At 48.4% G+C, this 20924-nt stretch overlaps 1 protein-coding gene across 9 annotated transcripts in view; it reads left to right on the forward strand.

The window, feature by feature from the left end:
* The first annotated feature begins 9511 nt into the window (after positions 1 to 9511).
* ZNF618 (zinc finger protein 618) overlaps positions 9512 to 20924 on the forward strand; it is a 161759-nt gene continuing 150346 nt past the window's right edge. For 4 of the 9 annotated variants that reach the window (XM_032708152.1, XM_032708157.1, XM_032708153.1 and 1 more), the window contains exon 1: positions 9514 to 9675. In XM_032708152.1, coding sequence (XP_032564043.1) covers positions 9613 to 9675 — 63 coding nt within the window. In that variant the 5' untranslated portion in view covers positions 9514 to 9612. Of the gene's footprint in view, positions 9676 to 20924 lie in introns of all 9 variants that reach the window. The other 5 variants (XM_032708158.1, XM_032708160.1, XM_032708156.1 and 2 more) reach the window with 3 other exon arrangements.

The following is a 20924-nucleotide window of genomic DNA, read 5'->3' on the forward strand; positions in this document are numbered from 1 at the left end:
CCACTCTTCCCTAAGCCTGGAGCCTTGTATGGGGTTGTTGTGATCTTAGTGCAGGAGCCAGCACTTTACCTTGTTGAACTTCAGTTGGTCTCATCCCATCGATCCAGCCTCTCCAGATGCCTGCTGCAGAGGCAGGAACGCCCCCATCTCTCAGGTACCACAGCACTGGAGCCAAAGGGTGCCAATCTCTGCATCTAAAGAAACACAGAATCATAGAATCACAGAAGGTTTGGGTTGGAAGGGACCTGAAAGATCAGCTCGTTCCAACCTCCTGCCATCGGCAGGGACACCTTCCACTACCCCGGTTGCTCCAAGCCCCGTCCAACCTGGCCTTGGACACTCCCAGGGATCCAGGGGCAGCCACAGCTTCTCTGGGCAACCTGGGCCAGGGCCTCCCCACCCTCACAGCCAACAATTCCTTCCCAATATCCCATCTAACCCTGCCCTCTGGCAGTGGGAAGCAATTCCCCCTTGTCTTGTCCCTCCAGGCCCTTGTCCAATGTCCCTCTCCACCTCTCTTGGAGCCTATTTAGGCTCTGGAAGGGGCTTTGAGGCCTCCCTGGAGCCTCCAGGCTGAGCGGCCCGAGCTGGGTCAGAGGCTGGAGCCGAATTCCAGCCCTCGATTCTGGGATCAGCCCCTAGAGGGGGTCGGGAGCCGCTCCGCTCTCCGAGGGCTGCGGGCACCGACCCGGCCCTGCCCGGGAGCCACCGGGGAGCGGGGCCGGGGGGCTCCGCGCTCGGCACCGGGAAGTGTTTGCCTTGCTCGGGAATGTAAAATACAGGTTTTACAGAATGCCAAAAAGGTAATTTAAATGTTAAAACATTTGTGATTGCATAAATTGCATGTATTATTCCAATTGAATTGTAGTGGGATTAATCTGACCTTAATATACTACTAATAATTTATATTATTATCTTAATAATATTAATTCTACTTAATTTTTTTCCATTTACTTTGTTCATTTAAGGGCAGCTCCATTGAGCTCTGGAGCATTTAGCTCGTGGTGTGCGGCAGTCACTTATCATTTGCACAAGTGGGGATTCCACCAGGCAATTTTCAGAGAAATAAAGATCATCTTTCAGTGAAAGGAACTTAAAAAAAATTACAGTATTAAATGAGTGGATATTAATGTGTCATATTTAGAATATAAACAACCCATAATCTGTTCTGAAGTCTCTTCCACCTAAACATATACTTTTTTTTTTCCCCTTCTAGAGGGATCTTTTATTCTGCTGTTTAACTTATTAGGCACAACCATTCCAACTGTTAAAATAAAATTGTTAAGATCATAATGTCAGGGAAATAAAAACCTTGGCAGTATGATAGTGCCTTCTGAGCAGAGCATCCCAGTTTGTTGGGGATGAATTGGAATTGCGCATTTCATTAGAATTTATATCACAAGCCAAGGGATGAAGCATTATTTCATTAAGTATCTTGAAATTTCACCAACCTAATGAAGCTGTCAAAATTCTATTAATAAAGCGCTGGAAAATATTTATTTGTTTGTTTGTTAGGATGCATTTGCTATTATTTAATGTTGTGTTTGCAATTTATTAATTTACGAGCACAGGCTCGGTGGTGCAGCAGGAGCACGAGCGCCAAGGGCTGGGAGAGGGGCTGGGGGTGAGGGGCTCCTGTGCTATGGGTGTCTAGTGGGGAGCCCGGGCGGGCCTGTGAGGTGAGGAACTGGAGGGTCTCGTGTGGCCCCGGAGCTGCCCCGTCCTATATCGAGATCACAGAGCCACAGAACCACAGAATGTGCTGAGTTGGAAGGGACCCACAAGGATCACTGAGTCCAACTCCTGGCCCTGCACAGGCTCATCCCCAAGGGTCACACCCTGTGCCCCAGAGGATGAGCCAAACTCTCCTGGAGCTCTGTCAGCCTTGGTGCTGTGCCCACTGCCCTGGAGAGCCTGTTCCAGCACCTTCAGTCTTACCTGAGGTGGGACAGCAGCTGTGGCAGGATTACAAATGACAATATATTCCATTTTGGTCAGGCTCTTTGTCTTGAATAAGCCCAGGGAAGTTTATGGGGTGTCTCAGAGGTGCTGCTATCTGTGGTGGGGTGGCTCAAAGGGTTTTACTGGCGTGTGTCTGGGGTGGACACGTTACTCACATGTGGGGAAGCTGTGAGTGGATGGTTTGGAGCACCTCAGATGAGAACAAATAAGATTAATCATACCAGCCCAGCCATGTATTATTTAGTACATTCCATTTGTGACAGTAAAAAATAGTCAGGAAGTCTTTCACTTCTTCAACCTGCCACCCCATGGCCCACATGCAATGCACTAAGGAGTTTATAATGACTTTAAAAGAGAGTTTATGCTTGTTAGTCAACCTATGGCTTGTGGCCTGACTCTCCCATGTGTTTGGATGCTTTGTGATGATCCAGGGCAGCCACAACCCTCCTGAGCTCCCTGCTCTGGGAAGCTTCACTCTGGCAGGGCAGCATGAGCACCCCAGGAATGAGCTGGGCTTGCACCTGTGACTCTGCTATTGGGGACCATGAAAGGGAGGAAAATCCCTATGGGAAACTGAAGGAAAACCCTGCAAACGAGCCTTGCTTAATAAACTCTCAGTTATGGAGTATAATCTCATAAGAGACCATTGTCAAATAAATTCTGCGAGTGAAATTTATATATAAGATTTCTGTGAGTATTAATTACACAGGAAGGTTGCAGGGTCTGCATTACTCCGCTAATAGGATCTCCAGGAAAAAAAAAAGACAGGTCTGACACAGTGCATTAGATTTGTTAAAGAACCAATTTTTAATTAGTTTTAACTGATAAGTTAATTAATGAATTTGCAAATACATACCCAGGACATGTATTCGATACTCCACACCGGATGCTGGATTTTGCAGGGAATGCTCCCTGACGAAGGGATTGTGTGCCTGCCTGAAGTGCAGAATTCAACAGAGCCGTAACTACGGATCCCTAAATAGTGATTTCCATAATTACACAATTAAAGCAGAAAGACTCAATTTTAGGCATGCAAATATTCTTAATTCTGCTTCTGCCATGACACTGTAAAGAAGACAGATGAATCTGATTATGGGCCCAGGAAGCTACAATTCCTCGCTAATACTCAGCCCACGGTTGCCTGTTATGGCAGAGCCGAGTCAGGATTTCCTCAGCGAAGTGCCTGCACTTCTTCTAAGTACAACTTTAACTTCCCATTTCTTCCATTTATACTACTTAGCATGGGGATAACTGCAAATCACTTTAATCTAATTTACCCCCAAATAGTGATGATACATCTCTCAGTATAAACTCCTTCTTAACATAACATCTCTCTAGGAATATCAATACTACATACGATTTTTCAATTAAAGCAGAAACTCAACCTTTTCTGTCTGAGGAATGCTTTGTTATCTTTTTCTAAGCTTACAGCACCTGATGTGTGGATAAAAAATCCGTCTTCTGGGGATTTTCAGCTAAATCTATTATTTAAATCCCATTTATTAAGGTTCTTTGCTTCAGTGTCTGAATTTTCTTGGACACCTTTTTCCTGGCAGACACAATCCTCAGCATGATGTGCATCCTGAGTTGTACCCCAAGCACACAGCCCTGCTGCATGTGCAGCTGGTGTCCACATGCCAGCACTGAACATCTCCATTCTCAACCAGGCACCTGGGGGCTTCTTCCACCTGATGTTCTCCTTCAGTCCAGTACATATTTCCCAGATGTAGCAGAGCTGCCCAAGCCCCTGGAAGGGCAGCTCTCCAAGCATCCTCCTCCCATAAAGGCAGGTGGCCAAACACTTCAAGCTGCCACCACACCTGGTGGACCCACAAGGGGGGATCTGCTGCCTTGCACCTCCAGGTAGAATCCTGGAATGGTTTTGGAGGGAAGGGATCTTCAAGCACATCTCATTCCACTCCCTGCCATGGGCAGGGACACCTTCCACTAGCCCAGGTTGCTCCAAGCCCTATCCAACCTGGCCTTGGACACTTCCAGGGATGGGGCAGCCACAGCTTCTCTGGGTAACCTCTGTCAGAGCCTCCCCACCCTCACAGGGAAGAATTCCTTCCCAACATCCCATCTATCCCTGCCCTCTGGCAGTGGGAAGCCATTCCCCCTTGTCCTGTCCCTCCAGGCCCTTTTCCAAAGTACCTCTCCAGCTTTCTTGGAGCCCCTTTAGCCACTTGGAAGGTAAAGGTAGGGCAGATTCCCTCACTGGGAGGGATGGCAGGGCCACTGCATTATTTGTTGGAGGCAGAAGGAAGCTCTTTGTTGGAGCAATAAACCTCTCCCCATCAGCAGAAACGTGTTGTGTGGTCATTAAGGAGCAGGTAAGAGGTGGCCCATGGTTTGGGATTTTATTGCTTTGCAGTTTGCTCTGGAGAGTCTTGTGTTTATACAATCCTAATACTTTTAAAACCAATGGTTTCTTTTTTTTTTATATAGGTAAAATATGTGTTCACATGCTTGTAAATGCTCCCACACCCACTCAGCTGCATCCTGAGTTATGCACAGCTCCAGCCTCTTCACCAACTACCCAGAGCAGGAGGAGCAAAGTGCTGTGTTCATCCAAACTCCCACCATCAGCTCTGCAGTCGGAGGCAATGTCTTTCACCAGGATTGCCCCAGAACATGTGTTTATTGGCATCACCCAAACAGGGCCAATCCCAACGACTCAGCCCCTGAGATTCCTGACAAGGCTTTGATGCAAATGAACTTGCTAAACATCCTGCAGGGAAACACATTGTACCCGAATCCAGACCTTTTTGGGGCTCCTGTGCCACAGAGCTGGTTTTTCAGTGCATTCAGCCCATTGCAGAGAGCACCAGCTGTGCTGTCTCAAACCAGTGCAGATCCCTCAGAAGGACCTGCAGGCACTGCCAGTGAGAGCCCAGGGCACCCAGGGGCCTGGCAAAGGAGGGGACGAAAGGGACCACAGCTGGAAAAGGAAGGAGCAGCCCAGCGCTGACAAGGTCAGATACAATTCAACACTTCCTTTTGAATAACCATTGGCAAACATTTCTGATGAGCTTTAAAGCCTCAGAGTGAAGCAAACAGACAGCGCCGGGGTCAGGAAGAGTGAAGTGGGGATTTATTTTTTTCTGCCAGTCTCACAAATATCTTTGCAGATAGTGGTGATTATAAATAGTCCTTTGGCCATTTCCTGACTCTGGTTTGCCGACTCTGCCTTATTTATGGCAGTGATGAGAAGTGTTCAGCCTTTACCCCCGGCACAGTTCAGACACAGAGTCCAAACTTCAGAGTGGGCACTGAAGCATAGGGATCCTCACATCCCACAGGGATATCCTTTGGCCCAGATGAGTGAGCTCTGTGATGGGATTAAGGGGATCCTGAGCTCTAGATTTACTTAGGCGGACTGCTATCAATAATTTCCTTCTCCAGACTATTGAGCGCATACCCCACAAAGAGGCTCTTCACTGGACACAGAACAAGTGCCTTCTGCAGAATCCTCATCACCTCACTGGGCTCTGCCTCCACTGTGTCATATCTTCATCCTCAGCTGCTCTGTCACAGAATTACAGAATGTCCTGTGTTGGAAGGGACCCACAAGGATAGAATTATAGAATCATAGTATGTTAAGAGGTTGGAATGGACGTTAAAGATCATCTAGTCCCAACCCTTCCCACCATGGGCAGGGACACCTCCCACTAGACCAGGTTGTTCAAGGCCTCATCCAACGTGACTTTGGACACTGCCAGGGTTGGGGCATCCACAAACCCAACTCGCCTAACCCCTGGCCCTGCAGAGACACCCCAACAATCCCACCCTGGCCCTCAGAGCGTTGTCCAAACCCTCCTGGAGCTCTGGCAGCCTTGGGGCTGTGCCCACTGCCCTGGGGAGCCTGGTCAGTGCCAACCACCCTCTGGGGGAAGAACCTTTTCCTGATATCTCACCTAAACCTCCTCATTTGTGGAATGGAATTAGTTGTGCACCATAACTCCCTTTCAGGAGCTAAGTGACATCTCCCCTAGCTCATTTGCCCAACAGCCTGTTCCTGTTAGCAACATCCCACAATCACAGCCCAAGCAGGAGTCTGTGACGCAGAAGACAAACTCCCAGGGTGCTCCATCACCTCAGGATGGATTCTGTGCAGGCTCTGACACTCATACAGAATAGAAACTGTTAGTACTGCCTTCCTTACAAATAATCCAGGGGAGTACCTGGGAATACAGCACACCACAAGGTTACCAAGCTTGGCAGACAAGCCCTCATATGCATGTGCATTATCCCAGTCTTTAATCATATTATCACATTGGTTTATTGCAGCCAGGACACTGCTACCAATAGTAGGAGTTGAGTTTCCTGCCAGGAACCTGCTCCTGGTTTCTCCCAGCCTGTGCTGACCACAAAGCTTCCCTGGGAATGGGGAAGCATTTCTGCTGGTCCATTTTATGAGTAGGAAAGCAGAGGGAAGTCACTGAGTTACCTGTGGCAAGGCCAGTGCCATACAGATGCTGAGGTCCCAGGAGGAATTTAAAGCCTCCAGGTTGGGAATCCCACAGAGGTGTGAGCACCACTGTCCCCTCTGCCCACAGACACCAGGAACTGGAATAAGAAGAGAAAAAAATTAACCTTTATTGAAAAGTCAGTTTTGAAATGTGGTGGGGAGAGCTCCCGGCTGGAATGGGCCTGTCAGCAGCTGTCACCCAAGGAATGGCTGAGGGCACTTCAAAAGTAAGGATGTGGGTTTTCAGGCTCTGGTCACTGATCATGAGGAAGTTTTGAGAGATAAAGCCAAAACATGGTACTAGTCAGGACAGAAGAGCCCATCGGATGCCATCGGAGTAGTAAGGCTGGCATGGCTGAAATGTCTGTCCCAAAAAGGCCACCTCTTCCCAAGGAACTTCAGCCTGAGTGACCTGACAGATATCTCGCTCTCCCAGGATTAGATATCTTTGGAATTCCCTAGACCTAATTCACAGAAATTTCCCAACTCAGTATGTCTCCACTTGTAGAATTTCTGTATTAGACCTCACCCTGGTGGAGGAGAAAGGGCTGTTCCTCAGGCAGGAGGGGTCACCACCTGATGGTATTGGTCATGTGTAAACAGCATGAAATCAGCAGCAGGAACATCAGTGAGTTTTGGAGGGCCAGTTCCACAAAGCAACCAAATCCCTCAGGAGAAAGGCTTTGAACTCTGAGATCTGACCCCAAACTGGGAACTCTCCCCCACCCAGAACAACAGCTGCATTAGCTGGACATCCAGAGCAGACTACAAGGTTATTTCAAAACTACATATAAAAGAGAAGATCTGCTTGATGTCTCTGGAAGTTTCCTGGTTGCCACTTGTTTTCTGCATCCATACAGTGCCCACAATCAGAAAAAATGGGAGATGGTTTGGGCTGAGGAAGTTCAGAGAGCTCAAACACTGCCCTTCCAGAGGGAAGAAAGACCCCAAAAGAAGGTGAAGGGATGATTTACCTACGCAGCTCAGGGATATGGGAGGGAAGAGGCTCTTCTACGTTACAAACGGACCAAACAGAAGCAAAACAGGGTTTGGCTCAAAGTGAGTCACGTCTGTCAGCAGTGGAGGTGACGAGTGGTTGGCCAAGTCATCATGAGCAGTGATGGGTTCTCCGGTGCTGAAGATGCTTCAAAGCACGCAGGGACAGCTCGAAATGTACCCTCAGACATCATGGGACACAGAGGGGTGGGGATCTTTTCTCTCCAGGCTTTGGCTTCAGGAAGGAGGGCAGTGAGCCGGTTTCCCAAAGGCTGTTGAGGGTATCTCCATGCTCCTTCTCATCCTGCAAAATCCAACTTACCCAAAGCTTCCTCAAACATTATTGTTTGTTAAACACCGATTTTGCTTTAGTCTGATCCATGGGGGATTCCTACTGGCTCTGCTTCACATCAACACTGGGGCTGAAAGAGCCTCGTGAGTGGTTTTTGCCTCTTGACTTCCCACATCCCTTTTAAGCTCATTCGGAAAACATCTTCCCTTGCCCAACGTCTCCACCAATTCCCCTGCCCCTTTGTTTTTATTTAGCTCTGTAATTACATTATCTGACCGTACAGCGTTTGGGAATGAAATCTGCATAAAATATTAAGAAAAATAATCTGTGTTTTGCAATATCTTTGAAGTTATCTTTAGGCTGGGCAACAAGAGCAAAATCAGCGTTTGGCTCTCCACAAATCTCTAGTTTTGCAGAGCTCTTGGGAAAGAGGTTTTCATGGGCCAGGGCAGGGAAATTCACGGGTTCAGATTAATTTTTTAATACTATTAATAACTATTTTTGGCACTGCTTCACAAGGGAGAAAAACACCAGGTATGCACGAGATGTAATTATGTTCATAGTTAATGCTGTGTGTTTTCCAGGAGAAGAAAAGCAACGCTCTTTTTTTTTTTTCCTTTTTGGAGGAGAATAACAAAGTTTGCTGTGCAGCACTGAGCGTCATGAGCCCGTGGAGAGGAATAGCTCTTTGTGGAGGGACAGGGTGCTGGGATAAGTTTCGTGTGAGGATGGGGAAAGGCTTTTCCCTCTTTGCATTGTGGTGAAACAACTCTCACACAGTAGGGAACACCAATGGCTGGGAGCTTCGGGATCAATAGGCAGGGGGTGATTTGAGCCATGGGTGAGCTGTGAAGGGGAAGAAAGAGTTGAGGGAGCACGGCAGGGTGGTGCTGCCCAGGCCCTTCACACAATCCTAGAACCACAGAATGTCCTGAGTTGGAAGGGACCCACAAGGATCATCAGTCCAACCTCTGGTCCTGCACAGACACCCCAACAATCCCACCCTGTCCCTCAGAGCATTGTCCAAACTCTCCTGGAGCTCTGGCAGCCTTGGTGCTGTGCCCACTGCCCTGGGGAGCCTGGGCAGTGCCAACCACCCTCTGGGCGAGGAACCTTTTGCTGAGATCCAACCTGACCCTGCCCTGGCACAGCTCCAGCCCTTCCCTGGGTCCCTTCCGCGGGCCCATCCATCCCCTCACACCCTGTGGGGTCCCGCTTCACCCCTGGGCCCTTTGCCTTCCGCAGCACGAGGTGCCCCGTCCCCTGCCGAGACGAAGCCGTGCCCTGGCTCCCCCCGCCCGGTTCTCACCCCCCGCCCGGCCCGGGGGCCACCTCGTAACGCCGTGCCCGGTGCCAGAGGGGTACTGGCAGCGGGCCGGGGTCTGCACCTCCTCACACACCCCTCACACTGCGGAGCGGCCCCGCGTCCGCGGGGCGGCCGGGCCGGGCCGGGCCGTTGTGCGCGGTGCCCGGCGCGGGGGCGGGAGGGCAGCGCGGGGCCGGGCGGGCGGCGGGGCTGCCGCGCCGGGCCAGACTCAGCCCCTTTCTCCCGGCGCCGCCGGCTGCGAGCTGCGCTGCGACTGGAGCTGCCCCCAGAGCGGCTCGTGATGGCGGCGGCGCGGGCTCGGCAGCGGGAGGCGCCCGCCCAGCCCTGCGCGCCGCGCCGCTGAGCGGCAGCGCCCGTGCCCGCGGCGGCCGCCCCGGCCCATGCCCCGGGGGGAAGGGGGGCTGCAGCAGCCCGGCGAGCCGCCCACCCGCGCAGCGGGGGCATCGCCCCCACTCGCCGCTCCTGGGAGGGCGGGAAGGAGGCAGCGGCGGCGGCGGCGGCTTTGTGCGCGGCGGGCGGATCGCAGGCCCCGGCGCGGGGCTCGCCTGCTCCCGCCCCAGCCCCATGAACCAGCCGGACGGCTCCGCTCCGGCGGCGGCGGCGGCGGCGGCGGCGGTGCCAGCGCAGGTACGCGGCGGCCGGGGCGGCGTGTCCCCGGGGGAGGCGGAGGGAGCGGGGAGGAAGGGAAGGGAAAAGGGAAGGGAAGGGAAGGAGGGGGGCGGCAGCCGCAGCCGCCCCGGCGCGGAGCCCCGGCGGCGCTTTGGCGCAGTGCGCGGGGGCAGCGCCGGGAGCGGCTCCGCGGAGCCCCCGCGGCTCCCGGGCCCCGCCGGCCACTCGGACCGGGCGGAAAACAAAGCGGAGCTCAGCAGCCATGTCGGGACGAGCGGCCCCGCGGCCCGGGCCGGCCCCGCACCCCGGCCCCGCACCCGGCGCGGCCCCGCCGCGCTCCGCTCCCCTCTCCCCGCTCCCCTTCCCGGGGCTTTTTCTTTTTCTTTTCCTTCTCTCTCTCTTTTTTTTTTTTTTATTCTTTTTTTCCCCCCCTTCTCTAATTTTTCCTCCCGAACGTTTTTTTCCTCCCATTTTTTTTTCCATTAAAACGACGCCACCTAGAGGAGAGTATTTCGTAAATTAAAAAAAAAAATTAAAATTGAAAAAAAAATTATTCTGCTTTTTCTAATTTTTTTTTTTTCCCTAGAAAGTTGGGGCCGGCTCCTCCGAGTTGGGGTTCCCCTCGCAGCCCCCGCAGCGCCCCGCAAATGTCGTGGGTGTCCCTTTGGAGCCAAAGCCCAGCTCATGGAAATGAAAATTAAGCAGGAATTTGAATGAATTCAGGTTTTTCTTCCCCCCCACCCCTATTTTCTGGAGGAAAACGGAGCCTGGGAGCAGCAGAGTAGTGGGAAAAGAAAGTGATTCAAGTTTTTGGTGGGCCCCCCCGGGTGAGCTGCAGGGAAGGATTAGTTTGGGAAAGTGGGAGAATTGCTGTTCCGGAGCAATTAGGAATTGGGCTTCATTGTAATTTTGAACTTGTGCAGCACGCTCTGCCAAAACTCAGGGTTATTTTTTTTTCCTTTTTGCTGCAGTGCTTAAAGTTATTTGTTTGAAATGAGGAGTTTTGCAGGAAAATAAAGAGCCCAGAAAATTTGCTGTGGACACACCCAAATTTTTTTTTTTTTTGGTGATTTTGGATTTCATGCAAAACTGCTCTTAAACAATGAGGTTCTAAACACAGTCCAGGAAAACACGAGGACAAGCAAATTTAAGAGTCGAATGTCAGTTTTATTTTAGAATTTCTTGGCTTTTCGGATGGTTTCTCCTGGCATAATTAAAACAGTTTCCAGCATTTAATTTCCTACTTCTTTTGTAAAGAAAAAAAATTTCCATAGTAGGGTTTTCAGTTGGGTTTTTTTTCCCTTCTTTTTTTAAACACACTGTGACAACTCCAGGTTCTGTGGCTCATATAAATCTAATATTTACACAGGTTTATTATAAGGTCCGCCATGATATTACAAATATACATAATTAACAATATTGTGAAAAAATAATTGCAGATTTAGTGATTTTGGTATTTTTTAAACTAAAATGCCTTTAAAGGGTTCAGCCCTGATATTTTTCTCAATTTCAAAATCCTTTTTCTCCTTGACTGTTAAACCTTGCTGGAGTTTGAATTGAAAATATTTTTTTTTCATAATTTTTGTTTTGTTTTGTTTTTTTGTTTTAAATGCTGTTCTGTCCCTATTATCTTGCTGTTACACAGTGCCTGTGATTTCTGGACTGTGCACACACTGGTTTATTATTGTAGGGTTGCCCTTGAATACTGGGGTCTTGGTATTGATCTTTTTAAAAATAAATAACAAAAGAGCACTGAAACATACATTGTTTCAAGAAAAAAGCAATCTAGGAGAGATCCATGGCCTTTCCACCCGAAAGTGGGGGAGGGAGAGGAAGGGAAAGATTAGGTCAACATTGAGTTTTACCAACCTTGACACAGTATCCTCTCTAAAATGGGGACAAAATAGCAAGATGGCTGTTTCACAGCTGCAGCACTTTGGGTTGTTTTTTTTTTTTTTTTTCGGAAAAAGGCATTTTGAAATTTTAAACTCTAAAGTGAGTTTCTGGAGCTGCTGGGGCCCCACCAGCAAATGCTGAAATCCAGGCGCTGCAAAAACTCAATTTAAATTTCAATCCCAAAAGAATTTTTAATTCTGAATCTCAAACCCCTGAAAAGTTTTTTGATTTTGTGGCTGGTTTTTTTTTTTTGGTTTTTTTTTTTTTTGTTGTTTGTATTTTTTTTTCTGGTTTTGATTTTTATTTCAGTGTAACTTGATATTTGCTGGAAATCAGGCAGGAGAGGCTGCTGAATTCAGGTTTAGGGAGCTGTTTTTCGCTTTCTTCCCCTTTATTTGTTTTGTGGTTTTGGGGGGGGGGGGAGATGAGAAAAATCTGAAAAGCAGGATAACTCTTGGGTGGAGGAGCAAATACTCTGAAATGTCAAGTCCATGTTTTTATTTTTTGCATTTGTGTGCCCCCCAGCCTCCCCGAAAAGGACCCACCCTCTTCCTGAATCCCTTTTTTAGCAAAGAATGGAGTGCCCGGTGCAGTTACAGTGGGGTGGCACATGTGGGTCAGAATTCCACACAATGCTCCCAATTGGATTAAACAATCCCGAGGAATATTTTATTCCTGGTTTCATCCAGGAAGCTGTAGCGTGGTGGATTTTGCATATCCTTGTACTCCAAGAATTCCCTTCCTTGAGCTGCGCCCTGGAACTTTCACGTACTCTGTGATTATACCCAGAGAAACTATTTAGCTGTAATTTTATTTTTTTTTAAGATTTCACACATTTTTTTTCTTGTGTGAAACAGATATTTTGATGCTGCTTTTTCTTCTGCCCAACCCCACACCTGGAGATCTGGGAGCAACCCCAGGGCTGTGCTTTGGGACTGGGGGAGCATATTTGGGGTGCTGCATTTTAATGACAAATAATGACAAATGCTCAATTTTGGGGCCACAATGTCAACATTTGACAATATCTTTCAATGATATCTTTCGAGTTTATCTTGCTATCTGTAAACAGAGGAATTGAAGCTGGGAAGGCCTTATTTTAGGTGTGTTTTGCGCTGTTTTCAGCTGTTGTGGGAATGGGGTGAATTTTGGGTGGCTGTTGGAGGTGTGTTTGGGTGTTGCAGGTCTCCTCTGCAGCGATGGGGATGCTCTGGGGGCCTGGCTGGACTCGAGGTGTGGAACTGCACCATCCCATCTTTAACTCTCTGTAGATCAGTGTCTTTTCAACCCCAGCTCCCGTTCTGTTCCCCCAGCGAGGAAATGCTGCTGGAGGTTGTAACGGGTTGCTGCATCTCACCTTTCTGCATGTCCTTCCTGCACAAACATCCTCCTGCCTAAAAACGATTCCATAATTTTTCATTGCAGTCTTGCTTTTAGGGGGATTTTTTTTTTTCTTTTTTTTTTTTTTTCCTATTTTTTCTGGAAAGTTGATCAATATCATTTTCAAAATTGCTGTTGGCAGCCTGGAAGGGGGAGGAGGGAGGGAGGGAGGGAGCTCAGCTGAGTGATACCAACAGATTTCTTGTGACACAACTGAAATGTATTTTTTAAAAAAAGAAAATTTCCAGGACTTCATCCTCAGTGAAGATGAAAATAGACATGTTTTCAATGCTGAATGAAAACAGACATAATATTATTAAAGTGGTAGATAATATTTACGCAAATGCCATGAAAACCTTAAGAGGTTGTTTGCATGACTCCAGAATAATTTAAATATATATCACTGCCATAATGCAACACCGGGAATAGTTCAGTGCACGGTGCAGTCACGTGGCCCTGGTGATGCACAGTCAAGTTTGCAATTATGCAAGTGCAGTAGTGAAATTAGTGTTCTAAAAATTAGATTAATTTAAAATTGGTTTTTTTTGAGGGAAGGTTGAAACCCACTGCAAGGGTCATGCTGATACAGAGTCAGGATTTGTGCCCACTGCATCAGGGCAGGATCAGGTTGGATCTCAAGGAAAGGTTCTTCCCCCAGAGGGTGGTTGGCACTGACCAGGCTCCCCAGGGCAGTGGGCACAGCACCAAGGCTGCCAGAGCTCCAGGAGGGTTTGGACAACGCTCTGAGGGCCAGGGTGGGATTGTTGGGGTGTCTGTGCAGGGCCTGGAGTTGCACTGGATGGTCCTGATGGATCCCTTCCAACTCAGGATATTCTATGGATCTGTGATTCTTTGGATGCCATACCTGTTGAAGGATCTCAGTGTTCCCACCATGGCTGGCAGGGCTTGTTACCTGGTGCTGGATGATGGTCCTGACTGGTCCCCACATCACAGCTCCCCATGGCACAGCTCCCTGTGGAGCTACACTGGCTCCAGGTGGGTCAGCAGTGTGGGGAATGACACCTTTCGGGGTCCCTGGCATTGCCAGTTGAGGCTCTGGTGGCCTCTGCTTGAGCATCCTCAGCTTGAGCATCTTGGGCATCGCTCTGGTTCTGGGAATGGCCCAGTGCAGGTGATCAGGAGAGCGTGTGTCGCCCACCTCAGGTACTTTGGTGGGTCGTGTGTGCAGGGAGTGTGTTACCCACAGAGGCTTTGCTGATCCCACTGCACCCTGCTGGTGCTGCTCAGGATGCTCTGGCTGCTCCAGGGCCTGCTCAGATCACACCAGTGATTATTTGTATGCTAATCATGCTGGAGGCTGTGAATCGGACAGGGTTAGTCCTGCAGTCCGGGGGAGCCATCCTGAAATGTGAATTTTGTCAGAGGTTTGCAGGATTAGGCCCTGTTTGCCCATAATGTGCCAAGAGAGGACTGAAGGGAAGGATGAGGGGAAGAGGTGCCTGGGCAGGGGCTGCCAGCACAGCTGGAGGCTGTGGGGGCTTTTTGGTGAGGGACATGAGGAAATAGCACCAGCAGATATTTATTTCTTGTCATTTCTAAATTTCTGTGCATCTGGCATTGCATGTATTTGGAATTTCACATCTACGGCTTCAGTTTGGTCATACCGAGTTTTTTGGGGAAGAAGTTTGATTTTTAAAGGTCTTTTATAGATTAATTGCTAGTCATCTGCCTCCTTTTTGCTTTTGTTTGGTTTCTTGAATGTCTCTTGATTATTCTGTACTATGTGATGCCAATTTAGTGGTTAACTAGTATGCAAACTACATCTGGACATGTTGACTTTGCATTAACAATCATTGATTTGTCTGGAGCAAGGGAATAGCAATGAATGCTGCTGTTTACCATGAATGGTATGTGAAAAATAACCATTTGCGAGGTGTCTTTCATCAGGGCTCTGGTGCAACTTGTCACAGCAGCTCTGCCTTTTTGTAGGAGAGCTGAATTTTTAAACCATGGCACCAGGAGTGGGAAAAGGGACTTGGGAAGGCAGTGGAACGAGGTGTGTGGGGAAGGGGTTGACTGTGTGCCCTGGTCACCTTGGTTGGCTCTGGTGACAGCAGAAAGGCAGTGAAAAGAAATTAATACATATAATCAATAATGCGTAACAATATACTACAACACATACATAGAGCTTTTCGCTTGGGAACATAATCAAGAGGATGCCAAATTTAATGATCATAATAATAAGCAGCAGATTGAGTTGATGGGTGGCTTCAGCAGCAGCTGGTTCTCCCCAGAAAGCGTGGCTGCAGCCATGTGGTTGGCTCTGGGTGGGGCAGAGTTTGGAGCTTGCTGTCCCTTGGAGTCTTATGGAAGCTGAGTTGTGCCTGTGGCTGCTGCATGTTCAGGTGAGTTGTGGGATGTGGGAGCATTGCTACACACTTATATTTTCTTTGGAAGAGGGGGAAGGCTGCAGGAGATGCCTTTTTTGTGGAGAAGGTCTTTTCCCAGGACATGTGCGTGCTGGAGATGTCAGAGCTGCCATGCACCCACTCCTTGGGTGTTTATAAAGACAGAAGGGTCATTTGGTTGACATTCAATATTTAGACCTTGAATCCATTGTCTCATTGGAACCCCCATCCCTGGGTCTTTTTTGCTGTCTCCTGAGTGCTCTTATTGGCATTGAGTTTGTGTTGGTTGTCTTTGGGGCTGGGGTCAGTCTGGGCTTTTCCCACATGGAAATCGCTTTGCTGACTCTGAAATGTGCATGTGCTGGTTAGATCCCAAAATGATGGGCACAGGGGACCTCCTGTAACATGGGCTTTGTACCCCAACACTGCTGAGTGTGTAAATGCCCATGGAGGTGCTGGGCAAGCTGCACAGTGGCTTTCTGAGTTACTTGGGTTTTCCTTGTTGGAGTCTCTCGTGCTCCCAAAGTGGGCAGTGTAACATGTGATAGAAAAAAATCAGGTTAAGCAGAGAAAATACTCCCCTGTGCTCAATGAAAGTGCAACTGCAAAGAAGCTGCTCATTCTGAGTATTGTATTTGGGGAGGGACACAGCATGGAGGGTATGAGGAATGTGGAAGTGATACAGGTACATTGGAATTCATACTCCTGCTTAAACCACCTCTGTACCCATATAGAAGAGATCTTGTGATTTGTGTTTTTTAGGTTTTTCGGCAATTGAGTGGTGGTTAGCTCTGGTTCATCACCTGGTCTGTGACGGCCTGTGCCAGCACGCTGGAAGCTCTTGCTCCAGCTGGGATGGTGCCTTAGGCACCCAGGGAGTGGAGGCAGTGTGGGGGCACACAGGGCATGTTGTGCCTCCCCTGGGGGATGGAACCAGCTGAACCCTGTGCTTGTGCCTCTGTGGGTGTGGGTGGCACAGGTGACTCTTGGATGAGGTCAGGGCAGAGTTTCAGGTTCCTGCCAGCTGATGAGACTTGTGGTTGATGGAGCTGTGCTGCCCCTGGAGAAGCTGGAGGCCAGACGGCTGTTTTGGGGTGAGATTGCTGACCTCTGGGTCAGCCTGTCAGGGCTGGCATGGGGGGCTGTGTGTGCCCCCATGGCTGTTCCTGTGCCAAGAGCCTGGGGTAGCAGTTCATCCTGTGTTTTGGTGGGAGATCCAGTGTCACCACACCAATTCCTCTGCCAGAATAGCTTTCCTTGGCAGTCTCTCTCCTCCCCCTTTATTTCCCTCACCTGTATTACCAAGGCACTCCAGTGTGCACTTAGAAAGGTTTCGGTGCTGTACTATACCTGCAAAGAAATAATTATACAGGCAAGGCCTTCCTTGGTGTAATTTACAGTGCTCCTGCATATTTCACATCTGTATTTGGCTGGTGTGATGTGAAAAATAAGGCTGGAAGTGGAAAAGTAGAGACTGGAGATTTTGCCGGCGCTGATAAGGGGCTGACCCAGGGAAATGTGAATGTTGGTGTGTGGAGCAGAGGCTGAAGCTGCTGAAGACATTGAGGAGTTCCCTCTGTATCTGAGGGATCAATACATGTGCCTATGTGTTTGTGCACGTGTATGTGTCTGAGAGACTCACTGTTGGAGGGTGGGGATCTCTGATGGGTCTGGGATGGTGTGAGGGCTGTTGGGTCCACCAGCAAGGTGTTCAGCTGTGCCTGGGTCACGTAACACAGGAGCCATCGGTGTCCTCTGCACTGGCTTAGAAATTAGGATGTTACCACCCAAGGTTGGGCTGATGGAAGTGAGAATGGCTGTTTATCAGACCTGTCCATGGGCAGTGAGCAGAGCCAGGCTGGGATGGGCCAAATGCGGTCACGTTCCATTGCTGGTATCCTGATGGCACCACTGTGTCTCCAGGCTCTTCAGGTTTTAATACTGTTTGTGATTTCCTTCTACTAGATACACACAGCCAGCAGTAATTTTATGAAAGTTAATTTTTTAGTCTGTGTGGGTGTAGGGATCCTTTCCTGCCCCAAAATAGCAGCAGAAGGCAGTTTCAAAGTTGGTGTGCTTGCGTTGAAGGCCCGTCATTTAGGTTCTACTTCCAGTACGTTGACAGCAATTTTAGTACAAGTATTTAATTGCTTTAGGCCTATTTTAGAAGTATTAAACCTCAGTTTTCAAAACTGCAACTAAAGCCAGCCACTCTGCTGGTGTGGGAGAGCCGGGAGGGGAACCAGAAGGAAAACCTGGAGCTACGTGGGTTGGCCCCACTTGGAGCAGAGCGTGGTCATGGCCCTTGGCCAGGGCTTGGGGTGCTGTGGAGCCTCTGGGGTACGTGACTGAAATGGAGTTGTCTGTATTTTGGTGAGGGTTTTTTTTACTACTATTCTGTTTACTTGGCTACACGAGGTGAGAATGAATGAAACCCAATTTCAGCAGATTTGTACAATTTCTTATGTTAACTCTGCAGACTGGGGGATGGAGTTTGGAAGCTGAGCTGGGAGTATTTGGAAGCTGAGTTAGGAGCATCCCGGTGAACGGCGTGCAGGCAGCCCCAGGAGGTCTCTGACTTGAAACCCAAGAACAGTTCCTGATTTCTGGGTATAAATCTGTCATTTGAGATCTGATATGCTTTACTCTCTGGGCTGCAAATCCTGAGCTTTCACTGGCATTTGTGATATTTGTAATTTTGAGAGTCAGAAGGGAGGGTTGGGCGAATGCAGTATAATCATTGGTTGGAAATAAAACACCTTTTTGAATTTCTCTATGCAATTTGGAAACCTCTGTAGGGAGGCATGGCTGGATTTGGATCAGGCTGCTGGCAAAGAGGATCTGAAAATCCCCTTGGGAATCAGTGGGATTTCTCTTTGCAGTCAGGTGATGCTGTTGGTGGGACTCACGTTGGGCTCTCCAGATGCTCCAATGCGTTGTTGGGACAACAGCAGTGGCAGTGACACCAGGGGACAGGCTGGGACCTGGCAGTTGGTGGCCCTGGGGTTGCTGCTGGGTGCTCCCTGATGGGCATGAGCTGATGGGACCAGTGGAGGCTGGCAGGGCTAGAGATGGACTTCACCAGTGAAGGGATTAATAATTGACCCCCAGGAAGGCTGTCCCAGGGTGTGCTTTGACTTGGCTTTGGGGCACGTGGCTTTGGCTCTCTGGTTGTGGTTAATACCACTGAGGCAAAAAGTGCATATTAACTCCAGGGAAGGGGTATTTTTACCTTCTTATCTGTCATTATTTTCCAGGCCTTGAAATTTGGCTGGTTGGTGATAACAGCAGTTAGAATTAGCGTTTCTCCTTAATTGGGTTTGTTGGGACATGCCAGAAAGACAGCCTTGGAGGGGACTCACTGTGCCACAAGCTGAGGAGGGCGCTGGGCAAGGAAGAAAAAATGCAAATGTATGCAAATAGATTGTGTTTGGTGGGGGCAAAATAGATCCAGAGCAAGTTTGCAAGATCCAAGTTGCCTGGCACGTGGTCTGAGAGCAGTGAGGCAATACCTGCTCCTGGAAGTGCTGGCATGTTGGAGGGATGTAGGCATGAGTCCACTGGACCCTGTTGGATCTCAGGAAAAGGTTCTTCCCCCAGAGGCTGGTTGGGCACTGACCAGGCTCCCCAGGGCAGTGGGCACAGCACCAAGGCTGCCAGAGCTCCAGGAGGATTTGGACAACACTCTGTGGGCCGGGGTGGGATTGTTGGGGTGTCTGTGCAGGGCCAGGAGTTGCACTGGATGGTCCTTGTGGGTCCCTTCCAACTCGGGATGTTCTGTGATCCTCAGCGGGAATAGTGGTGCCATTCACAAATGAGAAAACACCCCAAAATCAAGAAAATAGTAGTGCCTTTTCCTGAAATCTTGTATTTTAATTTTATTTTTTTCTTTGTAATCTTATCTGGTTTAGTTGCCAAAATGTAGATTTGCTGAGAATGCTGCATTTGCTTTGGTTCCTGATAAGGTGGAGGAGATAAGTCCCACCTTGTGGCTGTTTGTTTGTCTCACTGGTAAATGTTTGTGCTCCTTGTTTGGAGCTCCTTGGCCTCTTGCAGCATAAACACTGTTTGTGATTGGAGTTCATTACGTGAGGTTTAAATATATAAAATGAAATGTTCCTGTCTACTTTAAGCAGACATATGTCTACGTTTTGCAAATTAACCTAATTAAATATATTAGAAATTTTGATATCGGCTCCTAGCACAAGGTATGCAATTAGCATCCATGGAGCCAGGAAGGAATTTTCCATTTCTTTCTTGACTTTTCCTCATAGGATTATGTGGTTTGGTTTTTTTTTTTTTAATTTTTATTTTAATCTTCAATCTTTAATTTTTGTTCTGTTTAGGAATTCACTTAGGAACGAGTCCTGCAGGGATTTAGGCTTGTGGTTAAATTACCCCACAAGTAGCTTTGACTGAAGTCAGTGAAATGGTCCCTAATTCCTGGGCTCCAGCTTGTCCCTTTGCCTCTGCAGGACAGGAGGAGTTCATTTTGTTAGGAGAATATCATGAGCAAAATATTCTGGAGGAAAATTGTATTAGAATATTTACATTTTTCAAGCCTCTTCCTTCCTCCCACCCAAAAATAGCAAAAAAAAAATTACCTGTCTCCTCTAGATTTATGTAATTTTCAAGTGTTTGGCCAACGTTGTTTCCAAAACACACCGTCCCTCTACCTGAGCTGTCTCTGGGACACGAGAGCCCTCATGCAAAGTACAAATCCATTAATATAATCTTTCATTTAGCAATATTCTGGCACCAGGAATACTACTTTTTGGTTTCTTTTCTGCCAAAGTGTGATTTGTTTTTTTAATATTTAAAATTTGATCGCGTTATAATAGTTTGTTTATATAATCGTTTGGTCTGTTTTGCATATCAGTAGTTGACTGACTCCATTTTATTCACAAAAACCATTTTTCCCCCATAAACATCCCCACTGTTCCAGCCCAGAAGTTGCTCTTTATTAGCAAAACCAACCAAGTAAATGATGTTCCCAGCTCAGCTATTTTAATGATCCCACAAACCCAAGAAAGCAGTAGGAAATTTTCAGAAGCAAACTGCAGAAACTTTTTTTTTTCCTGGACATCATAACTTTTCAACTTTTTGTCCAATTATTTTTGCTACGTTTTTCCAAGCTTCAAGCTGTGAACTCGAAGAATTTGGGCTGTTCTTTTCTCCTGGAGGTCATTTAGGGGTGTCAGAGATGACCCGACACCGAGTGGAAGAGCCTCTCCAGAGGACCTGACAACACACTGTTCCTAATTTCTGTGCAAGAACTATTCATAATTCTGTGTGGGGAAGGTGTGATGTTGGATCATGACCATTTCCCCCTCTTGGGCTCCTCTACAGGTCTGTCCTCCAGTGTTTTCCTGTGACTTGCTGCATTGCTGTTTTCCCCATCTATTTCAAGGCAGAGGAAGTTCTGCTCCCAGCCCTGTCCCCAGCTCTGTCCCTCTGCACGAGCTCTGCTCTCCCAGGTTGAGGTCCTTGTGGCTCCTGCCCTCCCTGGGTGTGGTCTGTGGCCTCTCCCTCGAATCTTTTCTAACTCCCCTGCCAGGTGATAACCTTTTCACAAGCCATCAGCAGCCTGGATTCCCACTTCTCTATCACCAGGAGTTGAGTGCT

Source organism: Chiroxiphia lanceolata, chromosome 21 (genome assembly GCF_009829145.1).
Source record: "Chiroxiphia lanceolata isolate bChiLan1 chromosome 21, bChiLan1.pri, whole genome shotgun sequence".
NCBI classification, from domain to species: domain Eukaryota; kingdom Metazoa; phylum Chordata; class Aves; order Passeriformes; family Pipridae; genus Chiroxiphia; species Chiroxiphia lanceolata.